At 32.0% G+C, this 26,318-nt stretch overlaps 2 protein-coding genes across 2 annotated transcripts in view; one reads left to right on the top strand and one right to left on the bottom strand.

Moving 5' to 3' along the window:
- The window catches only part of LOC127714274 (tereporin-Ca1-like), a 470,404-nt gene that overhangs the window by 249,137 nt on the left and 194,949 nt on the right, over positions 1 to 26,318 (bottom strand). The window lies entirely within an intron of this gene.
- On the top strand, positions 671 to 26,169 carry LOC127714276 (tereporin-Ca1-like). Its single transcript, XM_052220337.1, has 5 exons — positions 671 to 772; positions 6,097 to 6,146; positions 11,415 to 11,574; positions 19,983 to 20,251; positions 24,713 to 26,169. Exons 3-5 carry the CDS (start codon positions 11,430 to 11,432, stop codon positions 25,085 to 25,087), a joined length of 789 nt encoding a protein of 262 aa, XP_052076297.1. The 5' UTR covers positions 671 to 772; positions 6,097 to 6,146; positions 11,415 to 11,429; the 3' UTR covers positions 25,088 to 26,169.

The following is a 26,318-nucleotide window of genomic DNA, read 5'->3' on the forward strand; positions in this document are numbered from 1 at the left end:
TCCCGTCAATTCCACAGCTGATATTTCGTTACTAAGGAGCCGCCATGTTGACTTGCTGAAATCAGTTAATGTGCGAATAATGCAATAGAAAATAAAATAAAACAACACCAACCTGAAAACTCCATTTTAATACAATATTATCCGAATTTGGAGCGTTGATGTAAAGGGAAAACCTTCACCTTGAACGTTTTCATTCGTATGACGTCACGTTTTGAAATGACGTTAATGCGTTAATAGCATTAATAGTATTTTGCGGAATTTTATTTTATTTGGATTTTGTACATTTTCCGAGCTCTGATACATTAATTCTTTCTGTTATGCATAAAAAAAAGAATAAAGGATATGTAGTTTGTTTTCCAATTGAAATTTTAAACACAGCGAAATCGGCATATCGTATGCACGTAGGTAATGTGGATTTACATGGGAGGTATACACATGTAGTAACAGCTATTATTATGTACACCTCTGAGTCTGCGCTAAGTAAAGATATATCGGGAATTTTATCACGGTGTTGTTTACAAAGCGAAAGAAGCACGACATATTAGAATTTTAAATCAAATTAAAATGTAATTTATTAATACAAAGTTTTTCTTACCAACAAAACTTTATCATGAATGGGTTTAGATATCTTTAAAGTTTGTTCAAGTAGTTTTTAAGTATCAAGTTCATCTTTTATCAGTCATGCGCAAAAAGTAAAAACTTTTATCCGGAAGATATATTATGTATTTATTTAACAAAAGTGAAGTAAAGTTTTGTCACCTTTAAAATACAGGTAAGGTATTTTCAGAGTTTACGTATTAAAAAAGTAATATAAAACATTCACAGTCATCATTATAATGCTTATCTTTTTTTCTACATTCATTGCATAAGAAAAAAGGTCATAAATAAAATCCAGTCATGACCTATATATATATATATTTACTGGTGATCCAATGGATGGATCTGTCGTAGAGTTGTCACTTGTTTAGACGTACTTATCAAATAATTATGTCTGTGACTGCATCTTACGATCCTTTACGACAGATAATTTAGCTAATCTGCAATCAATTCCATCTTCATGCCCAATATATCATGTACTGTGTTACAACTCTAGATTCTACTGACGAGGAAAGGTAATACTAGGCCACCGAAACCTGAATTTTTTAGATCAGTCTAGGTGGCCGAGTGGTCTAGAGCGCTGGACAAAGTGCAGGCGGTGTTGTCACGATATCCCAATAGCATGTGTTCGAATCCCGGCGAGGGAAGAACAAAAATTTGCTTCTGCAAATTTGCAGATTTAACATTGTTATGGTGATATTTAGAGTAATTATGTATATATTTAATATATATTGACATGTGTTCTTGACAAATAGTGTATACTACAGTGTAGACAAAAAAACATAATAGACCTTTTGGGCCTATAATATAATACACTTAAAACATTAAACATCACTGCTACTAAAAGCTGCTTCCGTATTGCCAAGAGCAATTAAATACAATGTTCAATAATAATATAATACACTAATCCGAATTTAATTATCTACTGTCATCTCGTTTATCATTTGCATGATTTAAGTGTGTGGAATATATCGATTTTTTCAATCGGGTGGTTTACCTTGTTTAAAGGTGAGAGCATGCTTTTTAATGGATATTTATTGTGGAATTTGCCGATTTTTTATCTTTATACTTGCCATGGATTTTAAACTTATTAGGTGAGTAATTTATTTATTTATATAGTTAAGATATCTGTCTGCTTGAAAATATTATAAACATGTTTTGTTTTCTTGAAGAAACACAAATTTCTGTTCTTTAGATTAAATTTAAAACACTCGGACTGTAGTGTATTCGTTGTCTAGATTGTATGATCTTACGTATTCGTCAAATTCAGATTTAAAGAGATTGACTACATTGGTAGATTTATTTCTTTGGTTTGATACATAGTACGATTTGTATATTGCAAATCCTATAATTGTCAGAATTATATTGAATCCGATATACTCGCTATCTGTTATTTTATAGCCTATTACTATATGTTTTAAGTTGATTTTTTTTTATTAAAATTCATTTGAGATAAGATTTTATTCATAATTTTGCAAAATTCTTTTAGAAATTTACATTCAATAAAAAAGTGATGATACGTGTCTTTAAGTTGACAAAGTTGACAATATGGGCTAGATTCGATTTTCCATTTGCACAGATTTTCTCTATTTGGTAAAATGCAACTTATCAATTTCCATCTAAACAATTTTAAGTTTATTCAGTTTTAAATTTAAACATATATTTGGTAAAATTGTAATTGATTTCTAGTTCTTTTTTCCATTTATGTATGCCAATGTTTGGAGATTTTTTTTGTCGAACGAGGTATTGATATACGTTTTTGTTGCTTAAATTTTCAATTTCAATGTTTTCTTTGTTTATATTGATAAATAGTCTGTTAAAATTTACATTTGATTTGATGGATTCTTTCGTAGCTAATACTTTTAGCCATGAGGTTGGTATTGCGTTTTTGACTATCGAAATTTCTGAAATCCAATTTTTAGTGTTTTGCAGTTTTTTAAATATTTTTTCGTGGGCAATTTTTCCATTGTCGTCAATAATATCATTAAGATAAATGAAATCACTGTGTATCCAATAATGCATAATAAACGGCTTGTTTTGAAATTTGATAAATGTATTACCCCAGATAACTTGCTTTCTTATCTCGACAAAGTTTTTCAGTTCTGTGTTTTTCGTTTCATGAATTAAAATCCAACTTTTTATTATATCTAAGTCAAAATCTGGAATATCCTTAGTTATATCTAGTTTCTTTAAGGTTTTGTTATTTAAATTCATTCTAAAAATAAGGAAATTTTCTCCTAATTTATTTAATGTCCAATTTTCTTGTTTTGCCTGTAGCAATCTAGAGACCCATCTTATCTTAAGAGAGGAGAAGTAGTTTTTTATGTCTGTCCTATTTAGCCCTCCCTGGTTGTAATCTGCTACCAATATATATCTTTTAACTTTATCTTTTTTACCATCCCATATAAAACTAAAGATTTCTCTTTCTAGTTCAAGTATATTTGAGATACTTAAAACTGTAACGTTTGCTAAAAAAGTAAATAGTGGTATAATGAGGGTTTTAACTATTAGAATTTTACCTAAGATTGTTAAGTTTCTTTTTTTCCACGATGTAATTAGATTTCGACTCTTTTCATATCTAGTATCCCAATTAAATTTTTCACAATCTTTTTTATTGATGCCGAAATATATTCCTAGCACTTTTACGCGTTTAGCCGTGAAATTAATTTCATCTACTTTATCCCTACAATGTTTGAGTTTACCAATCCAAATTCCTTCTGTTTTATTTTTATTTAGTTGTAGTCCGGAAAAAGTTCCAAAAATTTCGATTATATTTAATGCTGTTCGGATTTCTTCTTTCGATTTGAGGAATAGAGTTGTCTCATCAGCAACTTGCGTGATTTTCAAGCTATGTGTTTTACTATCAATTTTTAATTCTATGCCTCGTATATTTTTGTTTTGCCTTAGTTGGTTGGCCATTACTTCTACTGACATTACAAAAAGTAGAGAAGAGCACGTGCATCCCTGCAGGATACCTCTAAGGGGTCCAAAAGGGGCAGATATTCACCCGTTATTAAATATAGAGCTATTTATATTTGTATACAAGGTTCTTATCCAATTTATGAAGGGTTTATTAAAACCAAAATATTCTAAAGTATGATACATAAAATTCCATTCTAATGTGTCGAAAGCTTTCGAAAAATCTATGAATAAAATAGTACCTTCTATATTGATTTTATCTGCGTAATTTATTACATCTTGTATTTAGCGTTGATTAAAACCTATGAATCTGTTCTTGATGTATCCTGTTTGATCAGCATTATAATTAGATTTAGGATTTCTTTTTATTCTTAAAGCTAGAGTGTAGGAGAGTATTTTATAATCACTATTTAATAATGATATTGGTCTGTAATTTGCAAGTTCCAACGGATCATTTTTTTATAAATTAGATTCAGTAAACTTTGTCTATGCGTAAATGGCAGTTGTATATTTCCAAGCTAAAATTAAAAAAAATTACAAGTAGAGGTCCAGGATTTTTTTTAAAGTTAATGCTTATCCCGTCTATTCCTGGACTTTTGTTTAATTTTAGATTATTGACTGCAATAGTTAATTCTTCTAGCGTTACGTATCCGTCACAAGATTTACTTTCTTCTTCTGATAATTTATAACGAAGTTTTGTTTCAGTAATATATTTTTGAACATCTATATCCGGTTTTTGTTTAGTGTCGTAAAAATTAGCATAAAAATCCCTTTCAAGCTTTAATATTTCATCTTGATCTGTTACTATTTCCCCTTTATTGTTTCTCAGTTTAAGTATTGTCTTTTTCGTTTGTTTAGATTTTTCAAGACCTAAGAAATACGCGTTATTTTTTTACTCCTTTTTCTACCCACTCTTGTTTTGATCTTATTTGAGCTCCTTTAGCTTTGCATTCATATTGGTTTTCTAGCTCTTTTTCTAATGTGGATATTTTGTCTTTTATAAAATCATTTTCCTCATTATTTGATTTCTCATATAATATTTTTAGTTATGATTCTAAATTACGTGTTACATTTTTCCAATTTTGTGCTTTAATTTTACTATACTTAATACTATATTCCTTTATTTCCAATTTTAAGGAGTCTCACAGAAGTCTTGGATCTATTTCATTTTTTTCTATCTTATTACTATGTTTTTGTATTATTTTACTTATATTGCATTCATACTCTTGCTCGTCGAAGATACCGTTATTAATTTTTCAGTATCCCGGGCCTCTAGTTTCAGTTGAGACAGATTGTAATTGTATGGAAACTGCTTGGTGGTCAGTGCTTTAAATAAGAAAAGGCCTAATATCACACAACTTAACGTTTAACACGAAATCTTTTTTGACTAGGAACATGTCAATTCGACTAGACTGGACTGGATTTTTACGTCTCCATGTATATTGGATCTTTTGGAGGTTAAAGTGTCTCCATATATCTATTAAGTCAATTGATTTTATTAAATTTATTAGGCTATTGACTGGTTTACTAACTTTTTTACGAGTATTTGAATTTGTTCTATCTACATTTGTAAGGGCATCATTCATGTCTCCTCCTAAAATTATTGTACCTAATGCGTTTTTGTTTATAAAGTCATTTAATTTTTGTAAAAGCTTTTTCGTTCAGATTCTATATTTGGGGCATATATGTTTGTAAGAGAATAGATTATATTTTCAAATTCGATATTTATCATGATTGTTCGATCTTCTGAATCGTTATGTTCATCTATTAATTTATAGTCTCATTTTTTATTAATTAATATAGCTACCCCTTTGCTTGACGTCGTCTCATGGCTATAATAAAAAGATTGATCTGATTCAATAGTTAGAACGTTTTTAGAGATGTATTGAAGTGAGTTTCTTGAACAAAAGATATTTTACATTTCCGATTTTTTCATCCATTTGTAAAATCTTGATCTCTTTTGTTTATCTCGAAGTCCTTTAACATTTGCTGTACAAATGTGCAGGTTATTTAACATGTTTTAATTAAAAAAATAAGTTGATTTTTATGCCACTTTTAATAAGTGAGTGTACTTTATATTTGGGTCGCGTTTTTAAAGTACACTTTATTTCAGCCACATTTAATCGTCGTTTTTTAGCGTGGGAGTTACCTGTGAAAATGATTACGTTTATCAATTTTCTTTTGTGTAATTGGATTGTAACAATAGTGTTATAGTCTGTTTCACGAATGAGTTTGTCAAATATTGAGATGATTATTTTGAAACATATAATATATACTCATAACAATTACTGCATACTTGAAATACAAATCACACAACATATATACATAGAACTATTAATTAAATTACAAATTGACACATTTTTTTGCTCTTTGCAAACTAAAACAAATGTATGATTTTGACGGAGAAAAACTAATATACTGTCTCTAATTTTCTCAGCTAGTAATGTGGTTATATTTTCAAATCTGATGAAACGGATCTGTTTGTTTTTGAAATTTTGTTTTTCATAACATTTTTACATTGTCTATTTGCTTTTTGCATAATATTTTCCTTTTCTTTATTTTCATTTTCTTTATTTTCAGTTACTTTATAGGATTTATACTGTGAAGATGTACTAAGAATAGTTATTAAGGTGAGTAAATATTTACTTTTGATTTGATCTTGTTGAGTACGTCTACTATAGATATATAAAGTTGTAAACCTAACGGGATTTAAATAGAAAAAAGACTGGTTAAATTTTCTAATATAAGTGTTTTTATCTCTGTCAATTTTTGTTTTGGTATTATCAAATATACTTCTATTGATAGTATCATATACATGACAATATATGTTATAATACAATATGTGCAAAATTTCACTTTTCTTTTTTTGATATTTACTCTTGTTAAATTTGTTTAGGAATCTTTGTTCCATTCAATTATCTTTCTATAAATACTAAATACACACAAACATAAATACGCAAAGGAGAGACAAGACATATAAACATACATATTTTTTTTTTTTTTTTTTTTTTTTGTTATACATAAAATGTTTCTATAATTTATAGATGTCTTTTCCCATCTGGTTGATTGGGAGTAGGTGGGGTTCTTTCCTTAGCTGCATTTGTTTTATTGTTTGGGGTTAAAAATTTTGAAATGTCAGATTGTGCAGATGAAGAATCTCTTTTTGTTTCTGCCTGTTTTGATGTCTGTTGTTTAGAAGAATCACTTGAAGTTTTGTTTCCTTCCTTTTTGGCAGACTTTTTTGCCTTCTTTTTTTCTTTTTTTGCATCAGCTGCTGTTATTTCTTTGTTCAATGACATAGAATGTGTTAGGTTGTCTTCGTCATTTCCATCTGTTAGTTCAGGTTGTTCATCAGTATCATTTTTTTTTGTCATTTTCTGTAAGAGCTTGAATTTGTTGTCTTTCTTCAGTATTTGTATTTTCATCAACATTAGCTGTTGTTGTTTCTTGTTGCTCATCTCTTTCTGTTTCAGAATTTTTTCCCATCTTCTTTGCCAAAAAGGTAGGGCAGTCAAACATCTTATGACCATATTCATTGCATAGTCTGCATTTCCATTCATTTGGACAGTTTTTATATTATGACCTTTCAATTGACATCTGTTGCACAAGAACATGTCTGTATCTTTCGTTTGACCAAAGTGATATATTCTTGCTGTGTATTGACCTATTGTAAGAAACCTTGGGAGTGGTTTGTCAAATTTTTTGCATATGACTACTCTTTCTCGTGTCCAGCAGTTGGTAACCAAGTTATCAACCCTGAGTCTTTCTCTGTTTATAGTGAAAACCTCTATGTTTCTTTGTCTTAATTCTCTGTCAATTTGACCATCATCTGCTGATAGTGGGATGTTTTTTACCCGTTCTGTTGTTGTTATGTACTCACATTTTTGGTAATATGGGTTCTGGGAATGCAAAGGTACCGACTTGTTTCTTAATGTGATGCCTTCTGTTAGCAACAGCATTCTGTCTACTTCACTGTCTAGGTAGATTCTTCACATTTGTTTTATTCTTTGAATGCCTCTTACAAACTGTGGTTTTATCTTATGTTCAAGTGCTTTGTATATTTCTACGTGTGTTATCCAAAGTTCTTTAGGCGGAGTTTTGTTGCCAAAGAAGTCTGGTTCTTTAATAAAGATAGGTTTTACTCCTTTTAGCTTTGGTTCAGGATCGCTGTAAGCCTGATAATTTACACTATGATGTTTGACAACATTGGAAAAAGATGGCGCCGAAGTATTGTCACTACCATCGGACTGAGACTTGTCAATTTCTGATTGTTTACCATCTGCATCTTGCTTGTTATTTTCATTTCGCTGTTCTGGTATCATGTTTTGGTTATTGGACATTGTTCTAATGACTTACTCTTCTGTAACTAGACACTTTTTATGATTTTTTCGTCAGAGCTATTCACCACTAGACCGTAGTTAAAGGGCGATATTTCTCTTTCTACTAGGATGCATATGAACTTTCCATCCTAGAATATAATGTTTTACGAAACCTCTTAGTAAAAATGACACCGTTTTAGCCGTAAAAGAGTTCCTATTGGAAATTGCATTGCCTATATTTACAGAAGTACAACCTATATTTGGCGAATAGAGAGAACATGTAGAACTTCACCAAATCTTGTTTATCTTCAGAAATTTTAATGAAATAAACTCAAATATAAAGTTTTATAAATATTTCATGAAGATTGAGAAAATCCTGGGCCTTAACGATGATGACTCAGCATAAATTCACAGTTATGTTGTATGCAGATACCTTATGTTATGCAGTTTCCGTCAATCATTTGTCTAATATCCTTGACCTCATTTCCATGGTTCAGCGACTGCTTGAAAAAAAAGTTATTTTGTCATGTGAATTATTCACTTATTATGAGTAATGGGATAACTATATTTGGTATATGGGTTCCTTGCAATGTCTACATGTCCGTCTGACAGAGTTTCCCTGACCTCGACCGTATTTTATTGATCAGTGATCAAGGTTAAAGTTACGTGATTAGGTCCGTTTCTCAAATACTATAAGCAGTAGTTCAACTATATTTGGTGTATGGAAAGATTGTTATGGGTACATGTCAGTCTGGCAGGTTGCATCCGACCTTAACCTCATTTTCATTGTTCATTGTCCAATGTTAAGTGTTTGTGTTTTCGTCTGTTTTTCAAGTACTATAAGCAATAGGTCAACTATATTTGGTGTATTGAATGATTGTAAGGTGTACAAGTCTGTCTGGCAGATATCATCTGATTTTGACCTCATTTTCATGGTTCATTGGTCAATGTTAAGTTTGTATGTTTTGGTCTGTTTTTCAATCAGCATACGCAATAGGTCAACTATATTTGGGTATAAAAAACATGTAAGGTGTATATGTCTGTCTGACACAATTTATCTGACCTTGACCCCATTGTCATAGATTTTTAAAAATGTTAAGTTTCTGTAATGTTTTTAGTAAAACCTTTATCTGTAAGACTTTCAACATAAAATTAATGGTCAGTGGAGAAAATAACAGAGATTACAATGCATTCAGGAAATCGTTCCGCATGTGGATATGACCAAATTCCTAACATTGTCTTAAAGTTCCCTTTGATTATAAAAACACCACATCATCTGTTTCAGTTTATATTCGACACAAGCATTATTCCGTCTATATGGAAAAATCTGTTATTTGTCCAATTCTGAAAGATTGTAACACTGATTCTAGAGACCCAATGAACAGAGGGATAAGCTTGTTGCCTTGTATAAGTAAACTTTATAGTGCTCTAATCAATATAAGAGTCACGAAATATTCAGAAGATAATGACTTATTACCCGACGAACAAAACGAATTTAGACGGAATCGTTCATGTGAGGACCATATTTTCACCCTTATTAGTGCAGTACGAAATAACTTATTTGTTGCTTTTATCGACTTAAAAAAATGTTTTGATTTCATCGACAGAGAGATGATGCTGTACAAACGACTGCGATATAAAAACAATGGAAAAGTGTATAACTCTATACAAAACTTTTACCAGAGTTCTGAATCATATGTGGGATTAAACGGGAAACTAACCGACTGGTTCTGTTGCGAAACGGATGGAAAACAAGGGACAATTTATCTCTGACATTGTTTTCGATAATTGTTAATGACCTGGAGATGGAGTTAAACGATATGAATCTGAATTGGATTAAAATACAGCAATCTCTCCATACTGCTTTACGCTGACGATATAGCACTTTTGGCAAAAAATGAGAAGGATTTACAACAAATGTTGGACAAACTTCAGGACTGGTGCAAAAGATGGAGAGTTTTGATAAACACAAATAAATCGAAATGCGTTCATTTAAGAAAATCTAGAGCTAAAATTTAAAACCTACAGGCTTCGAATTCAGCATTTGTCAAAATAAACATGAAACTGTAAATGAATACAAATATTTAGGAGTCGTGTTTACTCATAATGGAAAATATCAAAGGGATACAGACGAGCATTGGGGAAAATATTAGCAAATATTCATCAGTTTAAATAGTTTGGAGTTAAATCGTACGAAAAACTGTTTTATGCCTGTGTAGTGCCTATATTAGACTATGGATCAGGAGTTTGGGGATGCCGTAAGTTCCAAGCTTTGGAGAATATTCCAAATAGGGCGTTAACTAGCTTTCGACTATGATTATGAGCGATGCCGAAACAACTGGTGTTTTGATTTTAAAGACATTCTTAATAAAAAAGATTTAGTAGTCATTTCGAACGTAAGGAAATCATCAATATTTCGTTATTTGATTCCCGTTTACATAACTACTACCTTTTTATGTGGAATAGGGACATTATTAACGTTTCGACTGTAAAAAAATGGTTGAACAAGAATCATACGTTAAACTGAATCCCGCAAATCGCAGCGATCGTGCCTAGCACAATTACGGTGTGGGATTCTACTGCTAAGAATAGAGACGGGAAGGTACATTGGTGAACAACGAGAGGAACGCATTTGTAGATTTTGTAGGGAAAACAGCATTGAAGATGAATCACACTTTGTTCTTGACTGTTCGTTTTATACTGAACGTAGAAGTAAACATTTCGAAGATATTATATAAGATTTCAAAACTTATAACTGAGGAATGACGAAAAACTTTACCATGTGTTAATCAATTTTCCATGAAAAACTGCTAAATATCTGGTGGACGCCATAAAGAAGTGACGTCACGTTGTATTTGGACAAGTTTAATTTATTATCTGAAACTTTGTTGATAAACATATATCCTAATTTAATCATTATATTTTCTGGTTAGATAAACCGATTATTGAGACTTTTTATCAAATCCGTGACACAAATCGAATATGATATTTAATATATAAGGTGACTTATAGACACATTAGGTCGGTTGTATATGTATATATTATGTTAAACTATGTTAATTGACACACTATTGTAATTACACAAGTCACTATAATAAAAAATCTACTTAGTACTTACTTACTTACTTTACTGTATATAAAATTTTCAATTATTCAAAACTCTGCGTTTTTCTACAACCACTGTCCTTACGTATTTGGCACAAGTTTCTTGATTTTATGTTTTAAAGCTCGTATCTCAAACTGATTTGACTTTCCAACTTTTTAAATTCGAGAGCCACTTATGAGTCTTATGCAGTCTGTCGTATCGATCGTTAAACAAAATACAGCACACGGAATTGATTTAACCGAAAAAATACTAATATCCGTATGCATCAATTAATTACTGTTCCATCATGTCCATGTAGTTCCCACTATTTCTACCACAGTAGACAAACAAAGGGAGTCTGTATAAACCACATTTTTTCTCTCTAAAACAAAGTTGTGTATTCATGTTAGACTCATGTAAGAGTAGCGTTTCCACTGGTCGGATAGTGATAATAAATTGAAAAAGAATTCAAATTGTTTATTTAACTTTTGTAGGGGTTTAGTAATTAAATGGCATCAAGACGCCAAAACAGATTCACTTTAAGAAAGGATGAAACCTTAAACAATGCCAGTAATGAAGATGTATGTAGAGTAGTTTCTAGCAATCAAGAGGACGACACTGAAAGCGAAGACAGAAATGATGATGCAAACACAAGTAAAATTATCTCTCATGCTAAATTAAACATATTTAAAAGGATCAATGGTTAAAAAAATTGAACATATGGGTGCTGTTTTGTCTTTTATCTTGAAATTTATAACATATATAGAACAACCATCTACAAATACATGTAAGTCTATATAACACCCAAAACGGTAATGGAATTTGTATAAATTTCTTATAAGAGTTGATATCCTTAAATGGCAATTTTATATACAAATTTGCGTTTTTGCTATTTTCTTGAAACTCTAAACTTCATACATGATCAAAAATATAACACCTCGAATAAGTAAAACTTAACCGAAATGGTCATTTGACGCATAATGGAACGTTCATATGAGAGTTATTGCCCTTTAATGATGATTTTTATCATATTTTGCATAGTTTTCCATAAACTATAGTAGACAAGGAAAAATTGAAAACAGCAACAAATGACCAGCAAAACAAAATCTGCAAATTTATTAACACATCTGAAAATGTCAATCGACTTACTACTAATAGAGATTTCCAATAAAATGACATTACTCGACATAACCAACCTATCTGACCGTATCTCGGCTTATTGCATTGAAGAATGACGGAGGGGAGCATAGACTGTATGAATTTTTGGCTCGTTGAATACACATACTTTGTTGGAATAGATGCTATTTAAAAATTAGCACAATCTGCTATTTTAATTCTTTACATATTTTGTTATTAGATTTGGGATGATTTTATTGACAACAAACTTTAAAGGGAATAATTAATTCGGTTACCGGTAATCAAATGCACCGATCATTACTTCGTCATTTATTTGACCCATATATGTATCTCTCAAAGGGTGAATTCTTAAAGCTACTTAATCAAAATTAAGTGAAAAAATAAAAATAATGGAATCTGAAGCGAGAAGATATTCTCATTTTTTATTTATACGTTATAAAATTAAAACATGAGTTTTCAAACACGACGGGATGTAAAAGGTGTACACGACTTGCTTCTTCTATTTTTTAGCATACTAATGATAATTCAAATCACTGTTGCATCTTTCTGCTAGTACTTTGTCACCTTTCCGTAGAATTTTATCAAATGGAATTTATGAGGACGAATCTTCAAGACAAAATATGATCACACTTTAATGAATCAGTTAATGTTTTTACTTTTTGTTTTTCTGAAATATTTGGCGTCTAAGGTTCATTTGGACCCATTGGCTAAAATGGCTGCATTGTCACCCCAAAATTTACTCTATGTACAGACAAACCTGCGCATCTGGAAAAATTTTAAGGCATAGCATGCCCTAGATAAAAAAAACTTCTAATGCATTGTATGTTTTAGAAAATTTAAAACTTGACTGGATTTTGCAGTGCACTTTTTTTCGTCCCTGCAGAAGATGATAAAATAAACAAACAGTCGAGTTTCACTTGATATGGTCCACTCAGGTACACAGTTTAAATCACCAATTATTGTCAGGTATCTATTGTCCATCTCTTGTCCATGTCAATCAATACAGTTCACTTCAATTATTACCTGTGGGGAAGTTCTCAAACCTCTTTCCCAACTTAGTTTATTTTGGCACCTTCTGGAGGAATGAAAAAAAGTGCACTGCAAAATCCCTTTAAGTTTTTAATATTATAAAACATAAAATATATTTGAATTTTATTTATCAAGGGCATGCTTTGCCTTTAAACTTTTTTAGATGCACAGGTTTGTCTGTACTCAGAGTAAATTTTGAGGTAAAAATGCAGCCATTTTAGACGAAGGGTCCACATGAACCTTAACTTATGCAAATATGTAAGAAAAACGGACATGTACGGAATATTTCATTAAAGTTTTGTTAAGTAAGATGATCATTTTAGTTGTATGACCAATTTATGATAGCGAGGGATGTTATATTTACTGGTCTGTGCATCCTTCCTTTCTTCCGTTCCGTTCAAATATAAAATTTTTAAAATTATATACCAAATTAGAGTTTGAACCGGATTAAGTGGTGCACTGAACATGGAAATATGAGCATGTGAAGGGGCACTGTGTCTTAAGGCCACATATTCATAGTGGGGACGTTAAATCCGATGCCTCTTGTAGAGAGAATGCCACGCTCTCTGTGCACATTAAATATGAATGAAATATTTGCCACTAGAATTTATGCAACCAACTATCAATCAATCGACAGTAGTGTAACTTGCATTTTATTTCTGGTGAAGCAGATGATTTGTATCTTGGCAGTCAAAGCCTCAACTTGGTTAAAAGACGTCAATGCCAGTAGAGAGTGGACGGTTAATTGAAAATCTGAATTGCAAAATAGTTTTCAGCATTTGCAAATGCAAGAAAAATTATTATTTTAAGCGCGTTTGATTGATTAATTAATTGATTGTTGTTGTCGGACATTAAAAGACGAAAACTGCATGCATATTCAGGACAAGTAAAACAAAATAATACCATAGATATGCATACTAGGTCGACCATGATAATAGCATAAATTTCTATCGTACCTGGAAAATGAGAGCATGTTACAAAAGTGCAGACATGTTGTCTTTCAACAGCCCCCTATGGATCCCTTGTTCTGTTCCGCGTAGAACTAATGTACGCACCTACATTAGATTTGATTAGACGTCCCCACTGCTACTCGACGTGGCTGTGTATTTATGCATCCTGGACAACCAAACGGACGACCTTTTTAAGCATGTTATAATGTTGAATGCAATCTTGTATAGAGTACATACTGGTACATCCCGCAACGCTAAGGAAACACCAAAAAAGGGGGTGGATGGTAGGTGACCATACTCTTGATAGGTCACATACTAGCACAACGATCTTGTCTATGAAAAATAAATCCAGATTTGTGAAATTTTATTATGAAATAATAATATTTCGAATTCGCATTAATCAATATATTTCAATGAAATGAAATACATAATTAATACGAAATTACATCAACTAAAATCATATCAATTGAATAAATGACAAAGAATAGCAAAGATGGGGAGAAAAAATCTGCCACAAATCCACGCTTAGGTTGAAAGAGTGGATCCCCTACCCGAGGACTCTGGCGACGTGAATACAATTTATATATAACTTGTTAGAATTTGGAAGCAAAACAATCACATACACAAAAAATTAACACTATATTTTTGTAAAACATTTCCACATTGAGGTGAAACATTAAAAGTTCATATAATCATAAACCTACATATATTACTTTTAAATTATCTTTTGCTGATAAACATGATTAAAGGTGTAAATCTTATTCCGGACAGGACCACAGCAATAAAGTTACAATAATCATAGTTATTAAGTATATGTATTCACATTTCGTCTTACATCTACACATCTAATAACATAATCCCCAAAATATTTTAGGCTTGTTTTAGTACAGAAAATTTGTACAGCAATTAGCCGAAAACATGTTTGCCTCATTTGAGAGATCTGAAATATCTCTCCATAATTATTGTATACTGGACAACTAATAATACAATGTTGTTCATCTTTAATCTTCAAACAAAATAAAAGTACATTTTTACAAAGCCCTGACTTTTTTCTAAATAGGAAGTTTTATATCTGACTCTTTCTATCATGGGATCATGGGCACTGATTCTCATTTTACATTTGGCATTTTTCAATCGAAATTGTATAAAGATAGATAAATTTCTTAAGGAAAACAAGTTTTTAAATTGAAATAAGTATCTAATTTAGAACTTTTTTACTCTCAGTTAATTTTTGTTGTGTTCCCAATTGATATGAGACTTTAGAAAGTTTTTGCTCAACTGATGACTTGATAAAAAAGTTAAGCTTTACATCACAATTTTGAATATTCAGCTTTTTAAAAATATAATGAATGGGTGAATACCAGCATTCGATATTAATAGTAGTATTTCATATTGATAATACCACTATAAACTATAACGGGAATGTACCAAATTTACTTAGCACTGCTAAGCTAGAGGACTTTTAATTTATACTTAAAATACACTATATTTACATCGGGAATTTGTTTTTTCTAAAAAAAAAAAGGAAAATTAAAACGTAAATAAAAAAAATAATAATAAATATCATTGCTACAAATTATTGAAATAAATATTCATTTTCTTCCTGGCATGCTTCAGATTTTGTTCTGAAAATACCTGTACTGTCACTGCCATACATTTAAAAAGGTTTATATTGTATCATAAAAGTTTTGGCAGGCAATGCTGACTCAAAACAAGATAAAATTGAGAATGGAAATGGGGAATGTGTCAAAGAGACAACAACCCGACCACAGAACAGACAACAGCAGAAGGCTACCAACAGGTCTTCAATGATAGTTGTAATTGTATGAAATAAAGATCATAAACGTTTTGGCAGGCAATACTGGCCCAAAACAGAAGCATAGCATTTTATTACTAAAGATCATATAAACGTTTTGGCAGGCAATGCTGACCCGAAACAAGATAGTTGTAATTGTATGAAATAAAGATCATAAACGTTTTGGCAGGCAATGTTGTCCCAAAACAAGATAGTTGTAATTGTACGAAATAAAGATCATAAAATATTTCGGCAGGCAATGCTGACCCAAAACAAGATAATTGTAATTGTATGACATAAAGATCATAAACGTTTTGGCAGGCATTACTGACCAAAACAGCTCAAGCATAAAATTCTATTACTAACTTAATCCTTTTTATCCTGTAAATTTCCATAAACGCATTCGACTTCAATCCTTGAATCACGGAGACGAGAATTCCATCCATTAGCTGCAGCAGAAGTCTTTTTTCTAAAACTAGGTGCTGTATAGTACCGAGAGTCGAAATCAATTAACGACAGATCAAACTTTAAAGAGGTGGTGGAATAAGAGCGTGCAACTGGTGCTTCAGACTTTCATTAGAACTAGGGTCCAGTTGTGTTTTCAAATGCTGATCGAAGACACCTTTTGTAAATTAGTATTGATAAAACAGTCAAAGTAGACTTTGGTCAGTCAAGGATTATTGTTGATACGACTCGCACGTCCAGATCAAAATTCTAATCTCAAAATTAAGTATTTGTCATAAACGTCAGTGAAACAGCAACCCATCAACATTCGTATGTTTGTATTATTGGAACTATGGCATACCACTGATATATATAAAGGTATATGTAAGTTGTTGATATCACGCTTTATTGCATATTTCCTTCAATCGGCGAAAGTTCTTACGTAGATGAATACCAGACTCAGCGCTCTTTGTCCATAGTTAAAACATGAAATAAACAAAATTAAAATGTAAAATAATGAAAAACAAAAACTGTCATTATATAACTAACTCGTTCTAACTCTAGAACAACAAACATTACACATGTTACGGTATACTATGCGATAATTTAATTTTTTTTTCTTCAATCAATCAACCATTAAACATATATATCATGCATTAAATGGAGAGTATAAACTTTAAACTATTATCAGTGTATTGATAACGTATGTCTTGTCCATTGTTATTTTTAATGAAACTGTTGGTTAAAGGTTTTATTCTCAGTATTCATTTAAAAAATAGGTCCTGATAAAAATAAAATAATTGACAGAATTTTATGTATGACCTCCTCTTAAATGCTTTTGTACAGATTTGGGAATAATAAAGTTTAAGTTCCACTATGTCTTTTAACTTTATACGTTTAGCTTTTGTCAAAATGCATGGAATATAATAACTAAGAGCAAAGATTGGTCGGTCCAGAATCAGAATCATGTGTCCGGGTAGAGTGATATGTCTTCCTGCGTTATAATACAAAGTCTGGTTCATATTCATCTTCTCGTCCTAAATATACATAAAATACATATGCAACGAACACTTAAATGCATGGCCCTGTATCCTAAAAATACTTATATTTCAGCGTTGCTGAAAATCGTCATATTCTACACTGCATTGGGAATTAAACGTCGAAAGAGAGCTGTTTTGACTGCATAGCGCATCAAAAGGAGGATTTAGGGGGTGGGGCATGTTCCACTTTTAACGTTGCCTAGATCCCCCTTTTTTCAAAATCCTGGATCCGCATCTTGCAACGAAATCTTATTATCTTATGTTGTTCTATGTTTCTTACCTAAAATATTTCAGTTAATGATTTATGTAGTAAAACGAATTAGGTGACCCCCATTAATTGTTTATCAATAAATTGGATAAAATACTATAAGTTGATTTACTTCAAGGGATATTAAAAAAAATTGCCTGGAAATGTCTCCGATAGCATTCTTGTTAAACAAAACAACACATACATGAAATATCAATCCTTAATCGAGCACACCTTCTACAATACAACTTATATAGGGAATTTTTTATCAAACACATTTTATAATAAATGAAAAAAAGTAAACACTTTTGTTAGAAATTAAATGGAAGCGATAGTTTTATTTCAATTTTCAACTTTTATAAAGAGACAGATTCTGACAAACACTGGTTTCGATATTTCTGAAATAGTCAGAAAATATCCTGCTAAATTTTTTCCCCGCAACAAATGTAATAAAAAGATGGATAAAGAAAAGCAAGAAAGAAAGAAAAACATCGGATAACGAAAAAAAAGGCATAATGGAGCGTTCATCAGCAAAGTATATTGAAAAATAATTGTCATTATCAAAAACCATGAAAGATAACTCAACTCAATCGTATGATAGGTATGGGATACGTGTATTTCTACGTGATCTTATGTCAGTGAAAATAAAGGCGGGAATCTGGAGAACCACGTGATAAATATAAATTCAAGATTTCATCATTTTTCGTCATGATAAAATTATTTTATATGGCCGAAAATTCCAGTGTGGGATTTTAAAAGTCTTGGAATACTTGATTTAAACTTGAGCGACATATTTAATCAAATTCAATGATTGGCAATAACCAGTCCCATAAGGCCCGTACGTCGAGTTACGTACGTATGTCATTTTATTAGAAATCTCTAATAGACATTAATGCCTTAAAGATAATTTTTACCTAATGTTTTCATATTATGTAAAAACAAAACTAATAGTTAATAGATGGAAACTGAAAACAGAAAACAATATCAGTAAAACAAGACCCCGTAAAAAGAGATTTATGTCATGAATAATATTCTAGTCTTTAATGTTGGAAAGTGGCCATTGTTGAAAATGCACTTAAATCAAGGTTAGCGACAAACTTTATATATCTCTACCTCATTTTTTTTAATTCTAGCTATTGTTCTGATCATCATAATAAATGACTAACAAACCAAGATCTACCAATACGGCAAACTCGTCCATTTTTGGGGTTTTTTCCTTTTATCTTGAAAAAGAATTATAGAGAGAAATTAAAAACAGCACAAATGAACAAAAAGACAAGATCTACAAATAAGAAAGTGCCAACATGACAGAAATTGTCATTAAACTCCTTACAGAAAAAATGCCCTTATAAAATGACAATGCTTACCTATGTTTGCTTTTATGGCTATAATCTTGAAAACCATACATAGATAGAAGGACATTTTATAAGCAGCAGCATTGACCAGCAACACACGGCCTAAAAATGAGTCAAAGGATTAAAATTTTCTCTATTGTCGTAAAATGACAGTTCAAACGATTTTTTTTTGGGGGGGGTTGTCTTTTATCTGGAAACTATATAAGATACCGATAAACTGGAAAACAGCAAATAGGATCAGTAAGAAAAGGATTTTGAAATAAGTCGCATGTTAATAGACTAGACATTTGGGGTATATTTGTCCTTAAATGGCGTATGTCACGTATTTGGTTTTTGGGTTTGTTCATTTTATGTTTATTTTATTTTTTATTTTTGGCGGGGGGAGGTGGTGGATAAACTCTTTTGGACTGTTTCCTTGAAAACTATCATCGATAGAAAGATACTGTAACAGCAAAATTAATACGCAATACAAGATATATTGGTAACAGGAAAATCAATAGGTTGAAATCGTCAGTTCACTCCTTGTAGGGGTAATTTTTCTTTAATGACTTAACACTTTTTAAAATGTTTTCAAAGAGGGTCTGGATCAAATCTAGTCACACTTATACTCATTGTGTAAAAATAGCTGTACATGGAGTTGATGTTTAAGGGTTGTAATGTTGCATTTTTCTGCACGATGAGCGATTCAGGCTCTTGGCCGTCTTTCGTTTTCAAAGCTCGTTTATTGTTTTGTTTTTTAAAATGAAACTTTCCTCTTTAGTCGTGAATGATTCTACGATGTTTCTGACTGGTTAAAAATTTTCAGAGAAACGACATATTGTTAAATTACTAAGTTTATTATTAGCTCAACATATTATAAGAGTAACGAGAAAAAAACTGATGCAAACTTTTGGGGATACTAATCCAATCGAGGTCAAGGCCAAAGACTGGTATCGGTTCAACGATAGTAAAATAGATGAAACCAACCGAACTTGAATCTTTCAAATCTGATTGCTTGATATAACTTTGTATGCAAACAAAACTTGTATTGTTTAAATTTATTTCAATCATTTTCTTATTAAACAGGAAACAACACCCGAGACAAATCAAACATGAGTCGAGTTACTTGGAATGGACACATGGTAACCTCCATGGGAAAGTCAACACGACTTGGCAGTTCTCTACATGGAACAAACATGTCTACAATGATGACAAATAAACAGTATCGTACTGTTGTTGGTATTGAAATCACAAACTGGACAAGATATCACCTGACTAGTCCTGAAGTAAACATACATTCAGGTTATATTTCAGTGCCGCCTGTTTCAGTTCAACCTGGACACAAAGAGAGTATGGTAAATATTTTAGTATCGATTACATTTACTAATACCAAAAATTTTAAACAAGAAATTAAATCCTCGTATTTCATTTATTTGATAAATGTATTTATCCAATATAAAAATGAGCTGTATGATTTCCAGTGAGACAACTCTCCACCAGAGACTATATGACGTATAAGTTAACAACTAGAAGTACTATAAGTTATGTTTTATTAACGTAAAAGCTATTTCTAGTAAGTGCAAATAAAGTTCTATCTAGAGCAGTCACAATTTTTACTATAATCTACACATTTCTGTCAATAATCGACTTTGCTTGGTTTATCGGTCTCTGTTGATCTATGCACCTGTCCTAAGTCAGGAGCCTGTTGTTCAGTAGTTGTCGTTTGTTGGTGTGTTTCATAGGTGTTTCTCGTTGCTTGTTTCTTATATAGATTAAACCGTTTGTTTTCCTGTTTGAATTGTTAACACTAGTCATTTTGGAGCCCTTTATAGCTTGCTGTTCGGTGTGAGCCAAGGCTTCGTGTTGAAGGCCGTACTTTGACCTATAATTATTAACTTTTTATACATTGTGACTTGGACGGAGAGTTGTCTCATTAGCACTCATACCACATCTTTTTATTTATATTGTATGAGGTTCCATCGAAAAATAGTGCGTTGGTCGAGTAAACTAAATGCTGTCTCTCGAGACAAATGAATAAAACAAATGTCATAACTCGTGTTGCTCAGTCTTTCATGAATTTGAATGTCCCTTTGGTACAATGTATCTTTCGCCTCTGTTTGAAAGGATTTCATCATCGTCACGTATTTATGTTTGTCCAGCATGCGACAAAGTTCTTGGCGTCGTACAAGCGTTCTCATTAACAGGTTCAGTCTGCACTTGATTTAATTTTAAGACATCTACAACTTTGTCAATCTTTCACGGTAGTTTACGAACATTGAAAAGGGTCTTTTTAGTGACTTAGATACAGAATCTGAATCAAAATTTTGTTTTTTTTTTTTCGTTTTTTTTTTTCGTTTTTCCATATTTTACTCATGCATGGGTGAATGTTTTTTTTTTTTTGCAATTAATAAAATTAATTTAAATCATATAGTAACACAAACATTTTTTTTTTCAAACTAAGTCTTTCACCTTTCCTTTATATTTGAATAATTTTTGCATATGTTTCGTTATTAGTAGTTCGACATTAACAATGAAAACAAAATTAATTTATCAAATCTATTCGTCTAATTTACATACATGAACCTTAGTGTAAACATATTTTATTAATTAAATTCAAGTTAAGTAATGTACACAATTTGGCATTTACATATTTATACAATTGAATAATTAATAGGACCCGGAAACAAGCTGCTAACTTATATTAATCCGTTTCCTACATGAACCTTGATCGCAACTTTTATCTACTTTTCGTAATTTTTATTCTTTTATTATTTTTTTATTTTGACTTGGAAATGTATTGCTACTAATGAGAAATTAGTAGCAAATTAACACACGAATCATTTCTATTTCAAATGTAACTAGTGTGAACAGCTTCTTTACAAGAACATCTAGATATGCATAAGAGATGTATGGCATAACACAATGAGTTAAGTACCTTACTCCTATCACAACAGTAAAATCAAAAATAACATTTAAGGATCAATATAGAACGGTCTTGAGTTAGACAATAATCTTGCCAAACATCAACCCTTAAGTCAGCCCGAGTCTATAGCTTAGTCCAGTTGTCAAGGAGCTTATTGTCGAGGGGTATTATTCATAATTTTAAGGCGTCGTTTTTTTTAATATTACAGATGAATAAGTTATTTACTTTGTTGCCATTGAGGAAATGTATGCTATTATTTAACAGCGTCACACTGCTGTAGGCCATGGTGGACTGCATAAAACATACAATGACCTGAAAAAGCATTATGCCAACACAAGCCGTGAAGCAATAAAAACATTTCTGCAACTTTGTGATCACTGCGCTCTAAAGAAAAAAAAAGTTTTGAGCTTTTGATTATTGTTCTTTATTATTCAATTAATTTCAAATGCATATTCTGCTTTATCTAAATTTATTTTCAATTTTGTACAAGTTAAAACCATTTTTAGGCAATATTTTGTACATGTTATAACTTTTGTACATGTTATAACTTGTAGTTTTGCATTGCACAAGTTAAAACATGTATACTATTTCTGTACATGTTATAACATGTACAAAATCGCAACTTGCACACGACATATAAACACCGTAAGATGGTGCCAAAGGAACATCATCATCCAAAAAAGGAAAATTAACAATAGGGAACGAAAAATTATCCCTTTGGTCATATATTTAGAAAATTCTAGATTATTTAACGAAAAAATATAAAGATAACCAAACGCGCTGTAGAAATTATCAATTAAATGCAATGTAGACGGGTCTTTACTGAGTTTGGTAATAAACTGTGATACATAACAACACAAGAACAAGTCTGTTATTAAAGGGGCGCAATAAGTGCCCATAGGAATACCTACAACCTGTCGATACACTGTATTGCCCAAACGTACTTAAATGTTATCAAAGAGAAAACTAACCGCTTCAATCTTCCCATCATACCTCCAGTAAGTATATCTAAAATTGAGAATGGAAACGGGGAATGTGTCAAAGAGACAACAAACCGACCAAAGAGTAGAAAACAGCCCAATGCCACCAATTGGTCTTCAACACAGCGAGAAAATCCCGCAGACGAAGGCGTGCTTCAGCTGGCCCATAAACAAAAATGTGTACTAGTTCAGCGAAAACGGACGTCACACTTAACTCTGAAACATATAAATGAACCAAAATTCAACAAAAACATACAAGACTAACAAAGGCCCGAGGTTCCTGACCTGCATATTTACTTTTCTCATTAGAGAAGAAGGCCTGAAATGAGTTGCAGCAAATATATTTGCAATCCGATTTTTCGAACGACCCCGTCTGTCTGTTCGTTACACTTTCTTGTTTACGCAATATTTTTAGTGAATTGATTGTTTGTTTATTAAACATAAAGTGACAAATATTACATAAATATTCAGGACGACAGCGAATTAGCAAATAATCTGATTGTTAGGTTCTGAAACCTGGGTCGACCGGGATGGAGGACGACAAAATTAGGATGTCACTTGAAAATGAGGGTACATTGTACACTTATAATGACAGAAATTTTGCCATGCAACAGGTCTTCCCCGAACCCATTAAACAGTTGTTGCAAAGGCACCATGACATGCAGTGAGCGTGCATTTTCCACACATGAAGCATCGTACTTAACGTCCCCATTCTGCGTATAAATTATACATCCCGCAAAACCCACTCCCCTACTTGAGCATAGGCTGTAATACCGGAGGGGGAGACGTCCTGGTGACATTATTTCTATACCTCGATGAATCTTTGGGGTGAACTTAAAAGACGCATTTTGGTTGCTATTGGTCTATAGGATAAAACATAGGAATAGTCCGACGCACATGGCTTCGTGTGGGATTACGTTCTGATAAAAACGAACAATTGAATAGTAAGAAAAATATGATTCAATATATATATGTGTGAATACATAATTCGTCTAAATAACAGCCCAACAATGTTAGCTCTGTAAATTTGCGGAAGCAATTTTTTGGTCTTCCCTGGCCGGGATTCGAACTCATGCTACTGAGATATCATGGCACCAAATCGCCTTGCACTATGCCCGACGCGCTAGACCACTCGACCACCTAGGCTCGACTAAAATCAAGCTTTCGGTGGTCGGGTGTTACCTTTTCTCGTCAGTATTTATCTAGCGTCATAACACAGTACATGATATATAAGGCATGAAGATGGAATATTACAGATCAGCTGAATTATCTATCGTAGAGGATCTTACAAATTAATGTAGGATGCAGTCACAGAAAGAATTATATTATAAGTACGTCTGAACCAGTGACAACTTTACGACAGATTTTATCCATCAAATCACTCGTGATGGTTGATACAAGGCTGAAAACACAATTTTTTGTTCTTCACTGGCCGGGATTCGAACTCATGCCACTGAGATCTCGTAGCACCAAATCGCCTTGCACTAAAGATGTGGTATAATTGCGAATGAGACAACTCTCCAGAAGAAACTCAGACCAGAACCCTAATGAACATTTTGTATTGTATACAATGAACTTTTCAGATGTCAAAATGTAACCAATGTTTTGGTTTTCGTTGAATTTCTTTCTATATTAATAAAACTGATTGATTAGAAAACATTTATTTTGCTTAAAATGTATATTCGGAAATAAAGTTTACTATCATAAGATTGGTTCTCCGATGTGGACATAGTGTGTCTTTATCATCGAAGGTTTCTAACTTAACTTTATAAATTTCGATATATAACATGCAACTCTATAAAATTTTTCAATACTAAATTCAAATATTAAAAAGAAAATTTTGAATATACAGGTATTTCGATATTTTTCGATGTGTAGTTTCATCTGATTTACATTTAAAGACTTTTCTTCAGATAGCACACAAGCACGCCTACACAATGACAGGGTCAAGTGGAATTGTTTCATGGTTAATAAGAAACAAAGAAAGACGGGTAGTGATCGTGTGGAGATCGCCATTTTTAGCCAGCAATACCATGGCAGTTTGTTTGACTACAGTAGGAAAAGACAATCATGATAGTTCCTGGTTCAATATAATTACACAACGGAAAACAGATGCGAATCTCAAATATGAATGTTTTACTTATGACAATGTGATTAAGGAAATAATGATAGAAGATGACGGTTTTCAAATATGTGGTTCGATGGGAACCAGTCATAAACCGGAAGTCAAAATAACTGTCCGGCCAACAAACAGGTTAGACCTGTCTATCGCCGATGGGATACAATAGCCGCTAAAAATGTTTCTAATCAATAAATCAGCAGCTGTGATTTTGATGCGGGAGATGTCGCTAACAATAATCTGCAAAATATCCACAACAACTAATATGAACTTAAGTGTTTCTCGTTTCTCGTTTTTTTATATAGATTAGACCGTTAGTTTTCCTGTTTGAATTGACTAACACTAGTCAGTTTGCGCTCTTTATAGCTTTCTGTTCGGTGTGAGCCAAGGCTCCGTGTTGAATGCCGTACTTTGACCTATAATTGTTAACTTTTTATACATTCTGACTTGGATGGAGAGTTGGCTCATTGGCACTCATACCACATCTTATTTATATTACATTAATTTTCCTGCGTTTCGGCTCGTACATGTAATTGCGGGAACATGTCTATATTAACGTGTGTTAAGCGGGTATTGTTCAATTAAAATTGCTTTGTTGTCAAATTGATTAAAGGTAAACGGTATACACTAAGAGAATATTTAATGGTTTTATCTCTATTTCTTTTGAGATCGCCTTGGCCATTGGTACGGGAAGGAACTTTATTAGTTGTTTGTAAATGTTCAGTGAAGGAAATGTATGGAATTTTACTACAAATGTAATGTATGAAATAGTTATTATATACAATTACTAGTATGTTGAATGTTGTATAATAAGTTCCGACGTCCAGCGTACTTGACGGGCTAGTCGGCAAACTTTATTTTGTATTTAATTTGTATATTGTTTATGCAAAGCGTTCATGTTCGAAGGATTTAGATTTGTCCGTCGTTAACTGAGGCCATACATTTTGCTATTATACTTTTCCAGTTCTTAACTGGATACTAATTACAATTCTTGTTTTTTGGCTTGAGTTAATTTGAAAAACAATAAATATGAATATTTCAATACATATTTATAAATATAAGGAGATGTGGTATGATTGCCAATGCGATGTCTACTGTACACACCAAAGACCAAGGTACAAAGATGAAAACAACTACAGGTCACTGTACGGCATTCAACAAAGGACAATAACTCATACATGTATCATATAATAATCTATAACAACAACAAAAACGATTTAGTCGGTCTAGTACAAAGCAGTATTGCATTAACATGTTTTCGTCTTGAATATGCATATTAATTTGCTGCTTGACGTTAAGCAGTCATCATCATCATCATCATCGTCGTCGTCGTCGTCGTCGTCGTCGTTGTCGTCGTCGTCGTCATCATCATCATCATCATCATCATCATCTTTTCAGTA

This window comes from Mytilus californianus, unplaced genomic scaffold (assembly GCF_021869535.1).
Source record: "Mytilus californianus isolate M0D057914Y unplaced genomic scaffold, xbMytCali1.0.p SCAF_9, whole genome shotgun sequence".
NCBI lineage: Eukaryota > Metazoa > Mollusca > Bivalvia > Mytilida > Mytilidae > Mytilus > Mytilus californianus.